General features: G+C 30.1%; 1 protein-coding gene across 5 annotated transcripts in view; it reads right to left on the reverse strand.

Moving 5' to 3' along the window:
• lola (longitudinals lacking) overlaps positions 1-22946 on the reverse strand; it is a 604955-nt gene that overhangs the window by 65144 nt on the left and 516865 nt on the right. Inside the window, exon 5 of one of the 5 annotated variants that reach the window (XM_072526349.1) lies at positions 2446-2699. The exons of the other annotated variants lie outside the window; for them this stretch is intronic. Within the exon in view, the coding sequence (XP_072382450.1) occupies positions 2461-2699 (239 nt within the window). The 3' untranslated portion in view covers positions 2446-2460. Of the gene's footprint in view, positions 1-2445; positions 2700-22946 lie in introns of those variants that run through there. 5 annotated transcript variants of the gene reach the window in all.

Here is a 22946-nt window from a genome sequence, read left to right on the forward strand (position 1 = left end):
AAACATGTATTACTAAAACAGTTTTATTTTACATTTTTAAATATGAACAGTAGAATTATAAACATAATCCAATATTATATCGCAGATATAAGATATAAGATACTCAACAATAGATAAAATATAAGGTCATAATTTTATTATGGCAAACATGTATAAGGATTGTCCGCTTGTTCTTTGCACATGAACGACATTATCCACGAACATGTTTTTATACATCATCTGTGTTTTTTGCTCACAGAATAAAAATTTTGCTAAGAAATTAATAGAATTATTTTTTAAATCACCTCTTATACCATTGCCCACCAATGCAAAAAAGAAGAACATCTGAAAGAGTTCAAAAATGTAAATAAATACAGGGTATTCGATTAAAAAAAGTTAATTTTATTCCACCCTCAATATAGGTGGCCCTGTATATTTAAAAATATTGTCTAAGTATGGTCTCCTATCTAGGCTTCAACTATTATAAAAATATTTTTTTTTCGTATCCCTTATGACAAGTGGGTAATTGGACTTTTTCGCACTAATGCCGCTCCCATATATATATATATATATATATATATATATATATATATATATATATATTTATTTTCATTTGCATATTTTAAATGCCGCTTAAGCGTTATGCGGTAACTAATATAGAGTAGAATTGGGAGACGTTTTCCAAAAGAGAGAAAGAGCGTCGAAAGGTAAAACTAATTGACCTAATTTAATATTTGAGCATATTCTCAGATAAAACCATCATTCTGAAGAGGAAAAGGAACAGGCAAAGTGTTGAATTACAATGTGTGGGGGAGCATGTCTAACACCCAAGAAACATGTAAATTACCTAGGAATGACATTGTACCAGAATGGAAAATGGGGGGAGCACGTGCGGGAGGTGGCCCGGAAGGCTGCGAATATTGCGGCTGTGTTGGGGAGGGTGATGCCCAACATTCCAAATCCAAAAGGAGGAGGGTCTTACAGGGTGTTGTACAGTCGATCGTCCTCTACGCGGCACCAGTCTGGAGCGGGGCGGTAGAGATTTCGGTCTATAGGAGGCTCATGAACGAGTGGACAGAACAACTCTGTTGCGACTGGAATGCGCCTATAGGACTGTGTCTGCGACAGCCTTGTAAACCATCACTGTATGTTTTCCGTTACATGTTTTGGCGGTGGAAAGAAAAGAGCTTTATGAGAGAAGAGGCCCAAACCTTACTATGGCCAAGCGAAGACAGGAGATGGAAAGGTCAATTAAAAGATGGCAAGAAGATTTGAACAACACGGAGGATGTGGCACAGTGGACAAAAATGCTAATCCTGAACATAAGAGATTGGATGGACTGTGGCCACAGGGAACTGGATTATCTCCTGACGCAGGTGCTCACAGGACACGGGTGTTTTAGGGCGTACCTCTCTAGGTTCGGAAAGGCTGACACAGAAGAATGCCTATACTGTCGACACTCGAACACTGTGACACATACGATGTTAGAGTGCAACAGATGGATAGTAGAAACGAATAGAATGAAAAGAGAGACAGGTGTGAATTTTGTTACAGTGAGAGAAATGATTGAAAATAAAGCAGGTTGAACTAGCGTACATAACTATATCCGTGCTGTGATCAAGAAAAAAGAAGAGAAAGAAAGACAGCTGAACCAACGGCAAAGGTAAGAGGGAAAGATGCTGGAATTTGATGCTAGAAAAGTGGGTCAGACTATATCAGTTAGACTGCGTATGTCAGAGTGTGGGGAAGGAGGAAATGCCCGTCTGGGAGTGATGCCGTACTAGGAGCGATGAGGGTCTTCTACTCGCTACCTAGAAGGTGATAGGGAGTCTCCTTGCTGATGAATGGGGCGTGGATGTGGATGAATGGAGAATGAATTAATTAAAGTAGTGCTTCGGAAGTGATGCCGGCCTTACAGCGGCCATTCCGCTTCCAGATCGCTGGATGACAGGAGGATCTGGTTTAGCAGGTAAGCGTTCGGACTAGACTCGGCGACGAGAAGGCATTTTAAAGTACCTCGGGAACTATCGCCAAGAGTACGAAGAACGAATCCTGTACTAAGGTCAGTCAGCGGCGGTCGGCGTCGTCCTGGACTGATGAGGTGTCTTTTGAAGATTCCAGACCCAAAAAAAAACAAAGATTCTTGAGACCACACACATGGTAAAAAAATGTTACAATAGCAATATGATGAAGGTAGGTGATACCAGAAATATCGAGTTTTGATAGTGTTATTGTTTATAGCTAGTTTTCGACTTATTTAAATTTCAAATTCATTTCGTAGCCTTGAATTTATTTTTTTCACAAAAAAAATTATAACCGCTTACTTAACAGTTTGACTTACAACGTTTTAATTTAATTCGTATAAATTTAATGATAGCGTATGTGCAAAGACTCGTTGGACCAAGTATATTGTTATTGACCAAATAACGAAAATAGAGACCAATAAATTGCATTTTTAATCCTGCAAACCACAAGCATTATTTATTTATAAATATAATTGCAGTGTTCTTTAGTCCTGTATGCCACGATATTTGTCTCTAAATAAGTATCTGGATGTAGCGTTTTAGAGTGCCTTTTTAAATTTCCAAACAGTTTGGATTTGTAGTTGCATTGTGTACAAGCAAATCGAGGTTCCTTCTGACATTCGTACCTTTTGTGAAGTCTTAAGGAATTTGAATGCTTGTACTTTTTCCCACATGTTTCGCAATAGTGACCATGGCCTAAAAAATAATATCTTAAAGTCAAATACAAAAAAAAAAACATTTTTACGAATATACTTCCGTTAAAACTTTTAAGCTGTCAGCGTTGATCGTACTCAATATATCGAATGCATTACATTTATGTGTATTATTCTAAGAATTCATATAATACTATGAGCTTTATAAGGTGTATTATTTATCTGTAAAATAAAGCGTACATAATCTTATTGTCATTCAGAGTTAATTCTAATAAAAATGTTCGTTGTAACTTATATAATAATAGTATATAAACTTATAAAGGGAAAATTATAAGTGGTTTGCATGTAAACCATACTTTAAAAAACGACGAAGTGTAAAACTTTGTGTGTCCTTGGTACATTTAATTTACGAGGCTTGTTCAATTGAAAGCGCTCTTTGGCCCAGGAAAAAAATATTGGAAAATATATCTACAAATATTTAAGACTACAAATAAGGCACATATCCTATTGTTTTATCAACTGATACCCCGGTTGTAGCGTATTATAGATGTGATCATCATTCTATTTACTGCTCGGTTAGGTTATTGTAAGAAGCAAAATTTCAATAACATTTGCTTCTTACAATAACCTAACTTAGAACACTAAATAGAATGATGACCACGTCTACAATACCCTACAAGAAGAAGAACTGTCATATCTAACCTCAATTCTCATTGACACTGTCAGTTTTGCCTCTCAAAATATTATTTTATTCCGACAAAAAATAGTTCAAATACCTCTTAGCCAGTTCCTCTGTTTATAATGATTGTAATGTAGTGCACCAACCACAAATAATTCCAATTTTCCACAAAAACTTAATTTTGGAGATTCAAGTTTTGTTTGTTTTCTATATAGTATCAACCTTGGATAACTTGTACATCCGGTAAATAAATTTCTTTCTTATCTAGCCTTATTACATAACTGTCTTTTTTTAATACGTTTTATAAATTTAATAAATACCACGTACTTAAAAATATATCTTTACAATAAATAAAAATAACTTATAATACATCACCAAAAATTTTGACAAAAAAACATGTCAAAAGTTTTCCGTCTATCTGGTTTTTATCCTAAACATCTCCTCAAGAGCAATCCTATATTTGTCAAATTGCAATAAAGCCAATGACCATCAGACAATCTCCAATCCAACCATAATGAAGCTTTAGTAAATACAACTACATTCCTTGTATCTGTATGTAAGTAATATTTATAAAATTCTTAAAAACTGTGCACCTTTAAAACAACACACATATAATAATATTGGTATAATTTATGATTTTTTACCTGACAGTACTCTAATAGTCGCAATTTATATCTAATATATTAATTATAGCATTTAAATTATCTTTCCGGAGACCTGACGATGCATAGTAAATTAGTATGCGAAATCAATCATCCAAGATAGATACATTGATTGTATTTGTTATATGTATTATTTAGTTCTTCCAGCTAAATTGCAATTAACTTACACGTGCAACCCATTCATCTTATACTTTTTAATATTTTATTAAGTTTGTTTTAATTTATTACTACACGTTTAAAATCAACTTAGTCATTAAATACTTGATTATGTTTTTCTCAAAATAGCCACTTTATTGTTGTTAATTTTATAAAACCTATAAACTTTCAGTAAATAAGAAAAACTATAAAATTTTGTCTTTCTACTTTTTATTCACATTCCCGTAAAGATTTAACAAATTCTCATTCCTGAGCTATATAATCTGTATCCCAAACTGAAACGTTATTGTTGATATTCTTTCTGTAGTCAAAATTGGAATAACGATTATTTATTTTTCAATAAATCAATTTATAATAGATTTTTTTATTGGTACCCCATTTTACGTATTTTAAGTACGCCTTAGCGTGTTTAAATTCAACTTTCAAAAACGCGCGTTTTAAAGTTACCAGGGCAACATCAATAGTTTTAAATATTGATCTGACCTGACAGGAGTACATACCTTGTAATGTCAAATAAATAAAATATAAACAAAATATTACTAACAAATGTTTCAAAAGCTTTATTCAAATATTTGAATATATTCTTTTAAATGAATATGAAAAGTACAGTTTTTTAAATCAGAGGAAATGCTGTTCAAATTAACACTACCGACATTCTCGGAAGCCAATGAGGTTGTACTTCCATTAAGGCACTACTAATAATGTTTGAAACATTATTCTTATTGTTAATAGTCTCTTCAATGTAACTAGTCGCCCGTGCAATTTGCAGGAGACATGATGTACAAATGTATTAATACCAACTACTTGATTAGTGCACTTCTCTTTATTATACCTTAAAAAAACTCGATCTGTACTTACATTTTTTGAGTGCAATAATAAATACTTCTTCACCAAACGCACATAATTAATTGTATGGCTATCAGCAACTGTAAAATGTCGAGGCATCACAGTCTTATCTGGTAGGTTATTAATAAGCAATACGGTTCCTTCTTCATTGATATCATGTAAGCTTAAATCTCAAAATTCACATCTGCTGCAAGAGCCAAAGGTACCGCAAATGGCTACCACCTTTAAAAATGAATACGTAATGTCCGGAGCATACGTGATAAACTTGCGCAAATCGTCTTCCTTGAACACATACGCCTTCTTGGCCATATCATTCTTGCTAATTGCCTTCATGAATGCATGCCCTTTCAGAAATGATTTTAAATCGACCCCGTTGTATTTCCTAAACATACTTTGCAATTTCGAATGGATAGCCCATACAGTCGACGGCTTGTACTGTTCCGACATTTTCTGGTAAGCAAGCACAACTCGTTCATTTGGGTCTGTAACCTTTTGCTCTTTCATCCATTTCATGAACTTGTCGTTTGTTTTTTATAAGCATCTTCCGATTTTCGCGAAACTAACCGCAATTCTGCTTTACTATTTAAGTAAAAAACGTTAGAACTCATTTTTAAGCAATATATAACCAGTAATAACAATTAATCATATGTGACAGATTGCAAAGTTCTGTTTTTCTCATTTGCATAACAACGAACAGTATACTGATGTACATCACAAATTCAACCATTTGACATTATTAGCTCCTCTTTCAATTTTTTGTAGTAATAATACATGATTTCAAAGTGTACCAATAAAAAAAATACAGTAAAGTATTTTTGAATAACTGTTCTTTAAAACACTTGCTCCATTTCGACGGCGCACGTGTTTTAAAGATCTCAATAACCACTTATACATTTATACAGGGTGGTCCTTAAGTAATTGTACAAACGAAAACCGTAAATTCTACACTTTAAAATATTACGATTTAAGCCAAATTGCTTTAATAAAATGTTGATATTAAGAAAGATACAGGGTGTTAAAGTGCAAATTTAAAATTCTATTTTTCGCTATAACTTTCATGTTTGTAAAGATTTATGCATAAAAATTTACAACTGGGTACTTTTAAATATGAAAAATTATAATTTAATGCACACTTTGATGTAGCTGATAGAGGGCGCCACATATGCCACATATGTGGCATAAATTTGCACTTAACTTTTTTGCTGTTTGAGTTACCTGTATTTTTGATCAAAAATGTTAAAGATACATTATTTTAACAAAAAAAGGTATACTTCTTAATAACTTCAAAACTTAACAGTTTTCGTGATAATCGCATTTTACAAATCAGCTGCATAATTCTGATTTAAGGCAATTACTCCAGGCAACGAAGGAAAAATATACAAAAACATTAATAAATCTAAATTTTGGTATAAAATATTTTTAACTAAAGTTAATAGTTAACGAAATATTAAATAAAATAAATATATCAGCAGGATAATTACCTAATAATAGGATTTGACAAAAACAGAATAATAAGATTTTACATCAAACATTTAACGTTTTATGTTAAATTAAAGTCATAATCAAAACATTTTGTTTACAAACCAAATTAAGAAATAGTTAAACTAAATAACATAACTTTTTGTCAAAGTAAGTGTTCCATATGTCCACGATTTTCTTTAATTCATTTGTCAATATATTACATAAAAGATCGTCTCATGTTAAATAGCATCATTGGTTCTAAAGAAACTGCTGCAGTATTTATTTCTTCCCATAGTTGGTTGAGAATGTTTATGGGATTCTTATAGACACGTTGTTTTAATACGCCCCATACACCAAAATCAAGCGGATTAAATTCTGGGCTACGTGGTGGCTATAATCTATAATGGATGAATATATTCTTTTGGATACATATCCAAACCTTATGGTATATTATGGAACTACATCTTATTTGTGGCAGAGGTTAAATAATATGTTAAACTGTGATGTATTTGATTCATGGGTTACTTATATAAACACGGAATAACCTATCGATGTCATTACTTATTTATATGATTACGGTACAGCTTACGAGTAACTATAATTACATCTCGAACAAATGGTCTGTTATGATTAACTAACGAACTAATATTATGCTGAACTAAATTACCTGTGTGTTTACTATATTTATAACAATATCGGTTATTAGGCCAACGATTATGTTTTTGTAAAAATGCTGAGCCTTTAAGGTTAGATTGGTAGAAAAAGTATTATCAAACAAGACACATATCTGTTATTAAATCCCTGGCTTTAGTTTCTAGTTGTCCTAATAAAAATGGTTAAATAATTTACGTAATGAATAATAAGTATTCTTTTGGAATTTTTTATAAATTAAATATTTATATCAATATCTCACCACATTGCAAAGGAATATGAGTGCCACGATCATTCCAACGTTCAGAACAGTTATATTTAAGTATGTTCTCACTGCCTTCTCTCTAGAATGTGGTGGTGTACCATCTTACATAAACCACATATTTTGTTTTTTCAGCATTTTACAATAGGGAAAAAGTAATACAACTCCAGTAGGTATAGAAACTTAAGAAGCGATAGAAAAGGGAAATTGTAAACATGATGACGGCCAACGTCTGAATACGGACACGGCACCTAAAGAAGAAGATGAAGAATATTTTCTTCAATAAGACATTTAGCAGCCATAACAAAAATTTTGTAATGTTATATTATCATCTTTGAGTTGTTGTAATAAGAATAAACTGTGAATTATGCTTATCTACAGGTATTCAGTGCTTCACCGCACAAATATTACAACTAAGAATTATTATGCAGCTGACTTATAAAATGCGAATATCTCGAAAACGGTTGAATTTTGAGGTTATCAACAAGTGTACCTTTTCCTTGTAAAAATAATGTATCTTTAATATTTTTTAACACAAATAGAGCTAACTTTAAGAGCAAAAAAGTTAAGCGCAAATCTATGTCACACATGTGGCATATGTGGCGCCCTCTATCAGTTACATTAAAGTTTGTATAAAATTATAATTTATCCTACTTTAAAGCATCCAATTATAAATTTTTGTCCAAAAATATTTACAAACGTAAAAGTTATAGCGAAAAATAAAATTTTAAATTTCCACTTTAACACCCTGTATCTTTCTTAATATCAACATTTTATTAAAGCAAGTTGGCTTAAATCGTAATATTTTAAAGTGTAGAATTTACGGTTTTCGTTTGTACAATTACTTAAGGACCACCCTGTATACTATGTATTATACTAAATTTTAATAAAACACAATAATACGTCACGACTAAACAAAGCGGCTAAGAAAGAACCATACACATTACTATCCTTTTGGTGTTTATAAAACAATGTGCAAGCGCGCATGGTTATTACAACTTCATTAATTATTTTCTCGGTATATTCTATTTTTCTATTCTGGTTTCGTATTGCTTATAGAACTCAGATAAGGTGTTAACATTTTTAAATGTAGAATAAACTAACCGAGTCGCACTACCGTATCAATATTCTACATTCAATTTCATACTTCAAAAAAGTACAAATACTTAGGTAACTTAAATTATTTATTAGATACATTTAGTTATTACAAACTTACATAATTTGAAAATGAATACACACTATTATTTAATTAAAGTATAAATATTATCAAGATCTTCAGGTTAAATGTATGCACGACGAGAATAATATGTATCTCATTAAATTAAGAGAACCAGTGTAATTAGTAGAAACATTAACAACAATGGTGTCAAAAATAACAAACGAGTAAATTGACCAAACACTGCATTTAATAAAGAAATATAAAGCAGTTGAACTAGATGATATCTCGTAAGAAATGTGGACAGTATTAGGGAAAACAAGAGCTAATACGTTAACAAGTTAATCAATAGGTTTTTCAAATAGAATTATGGAAGTGGAACCAATACTGGGTGAATAGAAAAGATATTAAAACATGTTAGCACTTGATACTTCAACTAAGTACACATTGTATAGCCGTAAAACTATTAAGACACACAATCAAAATATGGTAGGGAGTAATAGATTAACATATACTTGAAAAACATAAATATCCGAAAATAAATTTGGATTTAGTAGATTAGAAGAGAATAAAGATTATTTTAAACGAACAAAAAGAGAAAGATAGAGATGAATTTGCAATAGTTATCGCCAACCCTAATTAGTGGAGTCCGCACTAGAAGAAGAAAAATATATAAATCAAGAAATGGTAAAAATACCCGGTCTAGGCGCAATCTCTAACGAATATGTATAATTTAATAATCAGAGTATGGGAAATAGAAGAAATGCATGGAGTAACTGGAGTGAATGCAGAATAATGCCAAAATGAAACACTATGGATTATTACTGAATCAGGCAGTTAAGATCCTAACAAACGTTATCAGATGGAGAGAAAAGTTTATCAAGAATTTCGTTACACCAGATCTACGACAGGTGCGGTACATATAATTAAACAAACAATTGAGAAATGCCGGTAGCTCAATATGTAATTACATATCCTCTACGAAGATTTCGGTTAAAGCCTTTGATTGCATAGAGAGAAATAAATTGTTAGCGGCAATGAAAATCAAGATATCCTGGCAAAGATAATTAGATTAACAAAAATAAGAATAGAAGGATCTCGAGGAAAAAACATAGAAGAAAAAACACATTCAAAGTGAAAATAATGGAAAGACAAGACAATTTCCTGTCAGCTACTCTCTTTAACTAGTGGTAGAAAGAACGGCCAAGACAAGCCCTGTGTTAAACACAAATACCAGCATACGCCAACGATATAATTTTTTCGAAGAAGAACTTGTGGAACAACATAAGCCAGAAAATAGTACAACACAATAAAGAAAATTTAAATAGAAAATTGCACATTTGACTAAGATCAACATTTAAAAACCTAGGAGTAAGATAATAGTGGAAGTGGAAGAAATTAGATACACGTAGAAATACCAAAGCGGATACTAGCAAGAAACATAACATAATGGACCCATTATGATATACCACATACCACAGACTACTGAATGCGAGTAATTTAAATAGGAATACAAAACAAAATATATAAAAAGTGTCAATTAGACCGGTAGTCACATATTCAACCACCACGGTAAGGCTCACAAATAAAGATGAAGAAAGTTTAAGGGTACTTGAGAAATAAAATCTTCCAAATAGCATCCAACAAAGAAAGCATCCAACCAAGAACTGAGAACAAGAATGAGATAACACGAGATAACCTACACAATGGACAGAGCAGATGTAGTTAAAATCATCAAAGATATTGGTATACATTTAACGAAGAAAACCCGACTCAGTAATTAAGAAAGATACCAGATGGAAACTAGAAACTTAAAGCTGATAGGAAGACCTAGGTAAAATTTTTGAGATTTTTGAAAATAAAGGTTTAAAATTTACGGTGATGTATCATGAGGTAAGGTATTGTTGTGCCTTTTTAAGTGTACTATAAGATTATATTTCCTCGTTGCAGTATAGTTGCAAAGATAACAATCATACTTCTTTTTTTCCCTACAATCAGTTGAGTAATGTGATCTCATTGATGTCAAATTTTTGTATGTCTTATAACATTTCGGACAAGATGTTACAGTATCCCCTAAAAATTAAAGCTATGACTCGTAACGGGGACTAATAATCAATTTAAAATATTAAAAAAATTCCTACAATGTATTATAATTAGTAACAGTACCATATTTTTTAAGGCAAACATTTTATTATTGTGGAACACAAATTGAAAAACCATTTAGATGTTTTTCTAGTTCTTCAGGACTACAGTATCTCTTATTAATAACAATGTTATATGCATAGTACCACTTCTCATATGGTAAAGTACAATAACCAATAAACGTTTCTAGGTATATATTTTATTTTGCAGATGTCCGACAAAGTTAAATATTTAGAGTAATTTGAATATATTTTTTGATGTTTTAAAATTAAACCTGCTACTATCAGATACCATGAACATACAAATCAGTCGAGTTAATTCAAAATAGATAAACAAAAATTTGATGGACTAAATGGAAGAGTCCATTTAGTCGACGAGAAGAATCCGTTATACAACGTGTAAACTTTTTAAATTTTATAAAAATCTATAATAAGGGTATTAACTAACAGCGGTTTTATATACTTTCGAATGTACAAAAATAAACAACAAAACTACCTTATTCAAGTTTAAAAATATTTAAAATTTAAAAATAGCGAAAACATGGTATGAAGGCTCGCGCTAGTCTACACTACCGCCTACTGCACCACTTTTTTTTGTTTGTTCCGAACTTCCTTTCATTGGAATTTTCTTATGACTCCAGCCAATACCTTATTTGGTTATGTTAGATTCGTCCACTTTGAATAAATATCGATAACAACGGTAACTGGGTCCACATCAATGTTTCGCTACATGTACATCTAGTTTCTTAACCTGCCCTACTCCTCTAACTACATGAGTTAATTGTCTATTGAAGGCTATTGGTCACGGTAACTCAAATATCCAGGAAAACTAATAGAACAGCACTGTGCAATTCAGCTTGAACATACCAGAGATTCCCACCACTGAAGAACAGGAAGAAAGTTGCTGGAATTTGAGGATATGATTAAGGATGCCCTAAATAGAAGTACAAGTATAGAACAACAATTGACTAATGAGTTAAACCGTGAAGTCTAACAAAGACTTATGGAACATAGAAGTAATCAATTAAAAGACTACATCGACATCTACAAACCGGATCTATATAAATTACACAAAAATTCTAGGAGGAAATAGAAAAAAGTTAATGCCCCTTTACATGGTTAAAACGGTATAGTTTAAACTGCCGAAGATAAAACAAAAGCAATGAAAAAATACTTAGAAAGAAACTAAGTTTGTTTTCGCCTCTGACTTGATTAACAGCATATTATCGTTGATTAACAGCATATACTGCTTCTGAAGCACATAGATACTTCAAACAAGAGACGTTTAAACTCGTAAGATGATTATATTATAAGGTACCTAATCAACGAAATCAAAAAACTAAAATGAAAAATTAAGCAAGCCAAAGAATTTTGGCTCGAGAACTTATGTAAAGAAATGAAGACCTCCAAAAAAAAAACACGACAGTTTCAACCTCTACAAGAAACTTAAATATATCTTCGGAATTAGAAAACTGAAAAATGCTTACGTACTTAAAAATGCAGACGGAAAAATTTGTGATCACGAACAACAGTGCAAAGAATGGGAGAGATCCAATGGCAGTGGCCTTTTATGATACTTCTCGAGAAAATGCTACGCATACACATACTACCAGTGACAACCTGTTAGACAGAGGTCCCAACTTACTGAAACCAGAAGTCAGAAAAGCAATACAGCAAGCCAATTTGCACCTAAGGAAAAATCCCAGATGATCGGTTGGAGTTTAAACATGACCAGAAAAAGCAGGCCCAACAAATGAGTGACTTTAGATTCATCAATTTGATGAGCCACACACTTAAGATTCTTTTACGAATTATACAAAACCGAGTATTCCTTCTGTGCAAAAGTAGAATGGGTAATAAGCTATTTGGACTTAAAAAGGCTCTAGGAATTAGAGAGGCACTATTTTGTATGCGCGTTCTCTTACAAAAAAGTTGTGAATTCTGAAAGAAGGTTTATGTTTGTTTCATCGACTTCGAGAAGGCATTCGACCAAGTAAAATACGATACACTTTTCGATTATAAGATTTGTTACAAACTACTTGTTCCTTCCATAGCTTATTTTATATTTAGATATATTGTTATAAAATTGGAAACGAATGGACATCGACAATTATTTTATAGGGGTTTATAAGCCGTGGTCTGGATTTATCAATCAATGAGGGACAGTTTTTGTTTCTAGAAGCGCTGAGCCCTATGTACTGTTTGGATTCAGACTCTTTTCGTAACTATTAACGCCGATCGAGTGTGTTTACATTTACTATAATCTGAAAATCGTGGATATGAGTGTGATGTCCTGGTACTGACATATGTTTTTTCGGATACAATTAGAGTGGTTGTCTTCTGTGATGTTGTGTCATGTACTGGCTAATTTTTTGCAATGACAAGCATCAACAATTAACACTGTGTATATGTAGTTAGACGAGTATTTACGTTTTTTTTTTGTCTTAACATATTTTGAATCAGATGATCAAGTACTAATTGCAAGCTGTGAAAAAGATGCAGATTATATCCTTAGAAAGCTCAAAGATGAATACGAAAAATGGGGGATGAGTATGAATATGTCTAAAACAGAATATATGCGAATAGGCAGTGAAGACGAAGACCCGGATTTGGAAATTAGACAAATGAAAAGGTGCTACGAATACAAATATTTGGGAAGTATTATCTGCAGTAAAGGAACAACGGAACGAGATATAGACTATAGAGTGCAACAAGGCAGGAAGAGTGTTCAAATTCTGAATTCGATACTTTGGTCCAACAAAGCTACTATGAAAACTAAAATGACTATCTACAAAGTAATTGTAGAGCCCATTCTTACATATGGAGCAGAATGTTGGCAAATGACAGTAAAAGGAAAGAAAAAAGTTGACACGGTTGAAATGGACTACCTAAGAAGAGCTTGCCGTATATCAAGAGTAGAACGTATACCTAATTCTGAAATTAGAAGAAAAACAGATAGAGTACATACAACTTCTGAAAGAATAGAAACTAGACAGTTAATATGGTATGGTGGTATGGACACGTACAGAGGATGGACGACAACAGATGGCCAAAAAGAGCTATGGAATACAATCCAAGTAATAGAAGGAAACGAGGAAGACCAGCCAAGTCTTGGATACAAGGTGTTATGGAAACCATGAAAGACAGAGCCATTGATGAAGACACCTGGAGAGATAGAAAAAGATGGCGATCGAAATGCGGGAAGCGGCAGAAGCTGTAGGATCCCCGCTTATATATATATAAATATATATATATATATATATATATATATTGTGACGATTATGGTTTATAGAAAATAATTTATAAGTTATATACTACATAATATTAGATATTTGGTTGTTTTAAATAAGTTATATACTAGAGAATTTAATAAAAATATATTTATGTGAGGGCATTTTTAATAAATTAGTATATTATAAAATAATAATTGTAAAAAGTTGTATTTTAATATTGTAAATATATATAAGTGAGCCATGTGCTTAGGCAACCAAAAATACTCTCGGAGATTGACAGATATTTATACTCTGAAGTGACGTTTAAGAATATTTACGAATATAAAGTGGGTTATAATAATATATTGTTTGAAATGTGTATTTTATTAAATTAGAATGTTAAGTTACTAATTTAATTATATATTCTGATCTGAAAAGCCTAAATGTAAACAAAATTATTAATAGAAAAGAATGGAATTCTCTGGATCTCCGGAGATGGCCATGTTTGCGAAATGGTTTGTTCCAGAAAATTCATACAAGTATGAAATAGAACAAATTGGAACATGATCTCTTACGAGATGGTTCTAGAATGTCCAAAAGATATAAATACCCGTGATTTGGAGTCAAGATGGCAGTTTTTTTGAAAGTTTTTAGTCAGAAAAGTTTTAGATAGTGCAGTCAGAAGAGTTTTAAGAAGTTTTTAAGTTTTTTAGTCAGAAGTCAAGCAGTTTATTATGAAAGTTAGTTAGAGTCAGTGAATCAAGTACAAATAGTCAAAATGTTTAATATAGTGAGTTAAATGAAGATTAAAAATTATGCATATAATTTAATGCACATTTATAATTATACACAAATAATTATTGAAGATAAAAAAAAAGGTATATTGGAAGAAATTAAATTATATTATGGTTGGAGATTAGTATAAATCAACTTATAATAATTGGATATTGGTATATTGAAAAGAAGAATAAATATAAATGCTGTTTGCTGGTTTGGTTGGTGGTGTATACATGCTGGTGAAGAAAACTATATCTTAAATTGGTAGAAGCTGATAATTGAAAAAAGTAATTTCACAAAAAACAAGGATAACTGAAGTACGAAGACATTCAGTGGTGATTAGAATCTATATACTTAGTGGAAAACAGTTCATTTAGGCATTCAGTGAAAGAAAGGTACAAAATTTTGTTAATATAATTTAGTTAGTGTCATAACAATTTCAATTTTGAAGATAGTTTGTTTAAATTTTAGATTGTCTATAGAATTTAATTAGTTTTATAAGAATATCAGTTTAAAGATAGTTTATTTTAAATTTACATTGACTAGGTTAGATATATATGTGTGTTTCATAATAGTTATAATAAAGATAATTTAAAAAAGTACTTACAAGCTAATTCTTTGAGAACCGCGATAAAAACCCTATATTATTAAAATACTCATTGCTCATCATTCAAACAAAAAACACATCATAACAAATTGGCACCCAACGCGGTGGCTCTCTATTTAAAAGAATTAGTTTGGGAAGATAAGTGCTCTCATATAATTAAATTAATTATCAGTAGAAAGGAAAAATTATAGATTTTATTTTTAATTATATTTGAACAAGTAAAGTCTCAAAATGTCTCAAGGAAAGAAAGGTACAAGAAGCAAAAAGAATGAAGAAGATGTGGAAGTAGAAACACAACCTATACAAGAGGAGAGTTTAGTTCAAGTTCCACAAGATACTGCAGAAATGAATCCAGAAAGAGAGGAAAATGTCAATATGGCAGCTTTGATGTCATTAATGATGCAGATGAACAAGACAATGGAAGAGAATTCAAAAGAAATCAAAGAAGACATGAAAAAAATGGAACAGAAAATGGAAGAGAATTCAAAAGAAATCAAAGAAGACATAAAAAAATTGGAAGAGAATTCAAAAGAAGTCAAAGAAGACATGAAAAAAATGGAACAGAAATTGGAAGAGAATTATAGAAAATTAGAAAAGAAAATAGAAGATAATAATAATAAAATTGTAAAACAAATGGATAAAAAACTTGAAGCTGCAGAGAAAAAAGTAGCAAATGAAATAAAAAGTATACGGAATGACTACAAGAAAAGGATAGACAATGAGAGGACAGAAGTAAAGAGGATTATTCAAGATAATAAGATAGATATAGAACAGAAGATAGAGCTACAGAAATGTAACTTAGAAGTAAAAATTAACGAAGACAGGAGAAACACAGAAGAAAAATTAGACGATATACAACAAAATATCCAAATAAATAGTAATCAAATAAGAAATGTGGAACAGAGAATAGATGATATTTCACAAATGAGAGACATAGGGAGACCTTACTTAAATTTAACAAATGAGACTGGGATTAAATTCTCTGGTAATATAAAAAATTTGCATCCTAGAGTATACATAAATAGTTTAAAACATAAATTAAGATTTGTGAATAATATTAATGATATTAAAGATTATATTAGAATGACATTAAATGACAATGCAGCAACTTGGTTTGCTAGTATTGAAAATGATTTAGATAACTTTCAAACATTTGAAAATAAATTTTTAAATTATTATTGGGGTGAATTAGAGCAAGCAAAGTTTAGAGAAATTCTATATTTTGGAAAGTATAATCAAAATTTAAAATCAAATATGGTAGATTATGCATTGAAATTGATAACAGTTGCAAAATATTTAGAACCACCACTTAGAGAGGATGAAACAGTCTTAAATGTATCTAGACATTTTGATGCTGATGTTGTGCAAACCGTAACTGTACAAAATATTCAAACAATAGATAGTTTTATTAATTTTATTCAAAGAATACAAAGAGGCAATATGACAAGTAATAATAACAACAGAAAAAACAACAATACTTTTCAATATAATAAAAATGATAATCAACAATATAGACAATCATATAACAATAATACTAGGTATGGTGATAATTTACAAAATTTTAATAATACTAACACTAATCCAAATAGACAGAACTTTAATAATAATACTAGTTATAATAGACAAAATTTTAATAATAATACTAATTATAATAGACAACATTTTAATAACAGTACTAATAATAATAGACAAGATTTTAACAATAGAAGAAATACAGAACGACCTAACTATAACAGACAGGTAAATTGTGTTCGAAGGAATAGAAGCTGCGAAGGCAGGGAACGAAGTAGTACAAGGCAGGAGAATGTGAGTAGAAGTCATAGTAGGGAAAGACATAGGACATCAGATCCAAGTGGTCAGATACAATCTGACAATTCTAATAATCAAAATTTTGTGCAGTAAACTTTCTGAATTACAAGTTAGGCCATTGCTATTATGAAAAACCTTCTGAATTTATTTCTTTAGATGAAGATAAAATTATTGAATCTATTAATTTAATTTATATAAATGCTTTGGCCAAAAATAAAATGATTAAGATTATGATAGATACTGGTTCAGAAAGTACTTTAGTCTCGGAGAATTTTATTTTTAATACATTAAAACTATCAGATATAATAAAGATTCCAAAAATTAAAATTATTGGTGCAAATAATAAGAAGTTGGGTGAAATTGATAAACTAGCCAATTTTAAAATTAATATTCTTAATAAAGAAATTAATATGCAAGGATTTGTTGTCAAGGATTTATGTGTTGATATATTAATGGGAAATGATGAATTGGAAAAGAAGAAAGTAAAGATAGATTTTGAAGAAAGAATGGTAACTTTGGAAGGGCAAATAATTAAATTTATGCAGAAAGATGAGGTGGAAGAAGGAATAAGAGTTGATAGGATATTATTAAAAGAAAATAATGATGTTTATGAAGAAGAAATGTATTTTGATGATAGGGAAATGTCCCAAAAGAATGTAAAGAATAATTATTGTAGTGAATATTTAAGGAATGGAAATTTTAAGCAGATGGATGCCTACGAGGCGGAGTGCGTAAAATTGGAAGCAAGGAATAATGAGTACATAATGAAGAATAATGTTATTTGTAAAGAAGAAGATATGATGAAAGTTTTAAATTGCCCTGAAGAATATAAATCAATAGTCATTTCCATATTGCAGCAACACAAGGGACTTGTCAATAAAGAAAATAGAATTGCACAAAATTATATCCATAGTATAAAAGTTAAAGAAGAAAAAGATTTTAAAACAAAATCATACCCAATACCATATAAATACAGAAAAGAAGTAAACAAAACAATTAATAATATGTTAGAAGATGGGATCATTGAGAAGGCAGACACACGTTTTATTAACCCCATAGTAGTAGTACGAAAAAGATCAGGTGAAATCAGGTTATGTTTGGATGCAAGGAATATTAACAAGATTACTGAAAAGCAATTTGAAGCACCAATGAGTATAGATGGAATATTAGGAAGAATTACAGGAATGTCATTTTTCACTAAAATCGATTTACAGCATAGTTTCTGGTTAATACCTCTAGAAAGAAAAAGTAGACAGTATACAGGATTTCAGATAGATGGAGTAGTATATCAATTCAAAGTAGTACCATTTGGACTTCAATCATCTTGCAGTGCTCTATGTAGATGTCTTCATGATATTTTGGATCAATATGAACATTTTGTAATTCACTACATTGATGATATATTAATTTTTTCTAAAACGGCTGAAGATCATGAGAAACACCTAAAAACTATAATAAATAGATTAGACAAAGTTGGACTAAAAATAAATCAAGAAAAATGTACATTTTTTCAAAAAGAAGTCATATATCTAGGTTATAAACTTAACACTAAGGGAATCGAAATGGATCCAGAACGGACACAAGTCATTCAGGAATATAAAACACCACACAATTTAAGAACTTTAAGAGGATTTATTGGAATAATTAATTATTATAAAAGGATGATACCAGATCTAAGTATAAAAGAAATTCCATTACTTGAACTACTGAGAAAAGGTGTAAAATGGAGATGGGATCAGAGAAGAGAACTAGCATTCCAAGAAATTAAAAACATTTTTCTGTCAAATTTGAAAATATACTATCCTGACTATACACAGCCATTCATATTAAGAACAGATGCATCAATAGAGAGATTATCAGGGGTATTATTACAAATACATGATGGGGTCGAATACCCAATACAATTCATTTCAAGAATCACAAAGCCACATGAAAAGGGTTACTCAGTTTCAGAATTAGAACTAGCAAGTATAATACACTGTGTCACAAAATTAAGATTTTATTTGTTGGGTAATGAATTTACAATAGAAACAGATGACCAAGCTTTAACGTCTATATTAAATAACAAATATGGAAACAGTAGAATACATCGGTGGAGTCTAATACTTAGTGAATACTGCTTTGAAATCAAATACATTTCTGGAAAATCCAATATAGTGGCAGATGCTTTATCAAGGTTAGAAAATACATCACAAAAAGGGCAGCGAACAATAAAAATTGGATTAAATCAATTAGTAGAAAGTACGGGATTATATTCTAAAGAAGAAATTATAAGAGATCAGATCAATTTGAGTGAAAAACAAAAAGTCCTTAGGAAAGATGGAGTATATTATAAAATAATAAATGGCATAGAAGTATATGTAATAACTAGAACTTTAGCAAAGAAAATGTTGAAAAATTTACATAACAATTATATGCATATTGGTTCAAGAAAGCTATGGATGCTATTTAGGGACAATTATTTTGCAAAGAATGACATAAGTATAGCAAAAGAAATTACTACCCAATGCCCAATATGTCAACTAAACAAAGAAAAGAATTTCAAAAACCAGAACACATATAAATCTAATGTTGTATATGAAAAACTAAATACAGTTTCCATGGATTTTATTTCAAATTTAGTTCTCAGTCCAACAGGAAAAAAGCATATACTAGTGATAGTTGATTTATATACAAAATTTATTAAACTATATCCCTGCTCCAGAACAAATGTTAAAACATTAAAATTATATATTAATCAATTTTTCGAAGAAATAGGACCATTTAGAAATTGCATAATAGATAATGCTACATATTTTAACAACCAAAAATTTCGGACATTTTGTGAGAAAAAGGGAATCAACATTCATTTTACAAGTATCAGACATCCTCAGGCAAATCCTGCAGAAAGATATATTAAAGAAGTTATAAAATATTTAAGGATACTGTGCCAAAACCAACATGAAACTTGGCAGCAACATATACCACAAGTAGAGTATTTTTTAAATAATACACATAATTTGAATACAGAGGAAGTACCAGAATATTTAATGTTTGGCCATATAGGAAACAGAAAGTGGATTAGTGAATATAATCAGGATATGTTAGAACAAGTAATGCAGAAAGTGAATAACCGAATTAGGAGGAAAGCTGAAAAATATATCAGAAGACAAAATCGAAATATAAAAAAACCAATCACATTTCAAAAAGGAGACCAAGTGTTAATTCGTTCACTTAGAAAAAGTAATGTTAAAGAAAACCGTTGTACGAAATTACAACCAATGTTTGAAGGTCCATATACAATTGAAAATCAGAATGGACTAAATAGTTATGTGTTAATAGATGCAGAGAACAGACTAAGAGGCATATTTCATATCAACGACATTTTTCAATATCATGAAGAGATTGAATAATGATTTCTATACCTTTAACACAAATATAATAACACTAATAACTTACTGATATATCCATTTTATTCAATAGACTTGATTTGTTAAATAGATGGTAGATTTCATTATTTTGAATCAATTTGACATCATACTTGTTGAATTTTCTATATATGGAAATTAATTTGTACCCTAAAAATCATAATTTGGGGTTAGACACAAAATTGATACTATAATTGCTATAAAAATGTCTTTCTAATATAATAAAGTAAAAAAAAAAAAAAAAAAAAAAAAAAAAAAAAAAAAAAAAAAAAAAAAAAAACTTACTTACCTACTTACCTACTTACTTAATGAAAGTTATTTTGAATGGAAATACTTCCTAGATTTTGTCTATAAATAAACAGAACACAATATAGATTATATTTTTAATTAAGGTTATATTTTATTCTCTGATATCGCATCCATTGCCCCATTTGACATGACAGTTTGACCATAGAATAGCCGAACTGTGCTCCGTTGTTCTCTGTTTTGACATAGACAGCGAACAGGGATGTATTTAACACACTTTAAATAATAAAAAAAAATTCAATTATTAATTTATTAAATTTAATAAGGTATGAGAAAATTAATATTTAAAAAAATAATAAGTAAATTATTTATTTTAAATATTATTTTTGGGGTATTGTGACGATTATGGTTTATAGAAAATAATTTATAAGTTATATACTACATAATATTAGATATTTGGTTGTTTTAAATAAGTTATATACTAGAGAATTTAATAAAAATATATTTATGTGAGGGCATTTTTAATAAATTAGTATATTATAAAATAATAATTGTAAAAAGTTGTATTTTAATATTGTAAATATATATAAGTGAGCCATGTGCTTAGGCAACCAAAAATACTCTCGGAGATTGACAGATATTTATACTCTGAAGTGACGTTTAAGAATATTTACGAATATAAAGTGGGTTATAATAATATATTGTTTGAAATGTGTATTTTATTAAATTAGAATGTTAAGTTACTAATTTAATTATATATTCTGATCTGAAAAGCCTAAATGTAAACAAAATTATTAATAGAAAAGAATGGAATTCTCTGGATCTCCGGAGATGGCCATGTTTGCGAAATGGTTTGTTCCAGAAAATTCATACAAGTATGAAATAGAACAAATTGGAACATGATCTCTTACGAGATGGTTCTAGAATGTCCAAAAGATATAAATACCCGTGATTTGGAGTCAAGATGGCAGTTTTTTTGAAAGTTTTTAGTCAGAAAAGTTTTAGATAGTGCAGTCAGAAGAGTTTTAAGAAGTTTTTAAGTTTTTTAGTCAGAAGTCAAGCAGTTTATTATGAAAGTTAGTTAGAGTCAGTGAATCAAGTACAAATAGTCAAAATGTTTAATATAGTGAGTTAAATGAAGATTAAAAATTATGCATATAATTTAATGCACATTTATAATTATACACAAATAATTATTGAAGATAAAAAAAAGGTATATTGGAAGAAATTAAATTATATTATGGTTGGAGATTAGTATAAATCAACTTATAATAATTGGATATTGGTATATTGAAAAGAAGAATAAATATAAATGCTGTTTGCTGGTTTGGTTGGTGGTGTATACATGCTGGTGAAGAAAACTATATCTTAAATTGGTAGAAGCTGATAATTGAAAAAAGTAATTTCACAAAAAACAAGGATAACTGAAGTACGAAGACATTCAGTGGTGATTAGAATCTATATACTTAGTGGAAAACAGTTCATTTAGGCATTCAGTGAAAGAAAGGTACAAAATTTTGTTAATATAATTTAGTTAGTGTCATAACAATTTCAATTTTGAAGATAGTTTGTTTAAATTTTAGATTGTCTATAGAATTTAATTAGTTTTATAAGAATATCAGTTTAAAGATAGTTTATTTTAAATTTACATTGACTAGGTTAGATATATATGTGTGTTTCATAATAGTTATAATAAAGATAATTTAAAAAAGTACTTACAAGCTAATTCTTTGAGAACCGCGATAAAAACCCTATATTATTAAAATACTCATTGCTCATCATTCAAACAAAAAACACATCATAACAATATATATATATATATATATATATATATATATATATATATATATATATATATATATATATATATATATATATATTTGAATCACAACGACAGGGAGTGCGATAAATTTTTCGACACTATGAAGTGTAAAAAACCATGCTCTTAAATGTTTGGCCTACCTTACATCTCTTTGTATCGTCTTTGTTGGTTGGGAAATAGGTAGGTAGAATATGTTGTAAATGAGGTAAAATTAATGTATCTAGGAGCATATATCTTCGATTCCAGTGCTTTTACTGTAGTGAGTATACCCCAAACATTTAGATTCGTATAATAATAGTACGATCATAAAAAAGAACTGTGCTACACAAATATGAGCAACATTTCTTTTTCTTGTTGCCTGCATGCAAGAGTGGAACAACTCAAAAAAATGGTAAA

Source organism: Diabrotica undecimpunctata, chromosome 3 (assembly GCF_040954645.1).
Source record: "Diabrotica undecimpunctata isolate CICGRU chromosome 3, icDiaUnde3, whole genome shotgun sequence".
In the NCBI taxonomy this organism is placed as follows: Eukaryota; Metazoa; Arthropoda; class Insecta; order Coleoptera; family Chrysomelidae; genus Diabrotica; species Diabrotica undecimpunctata.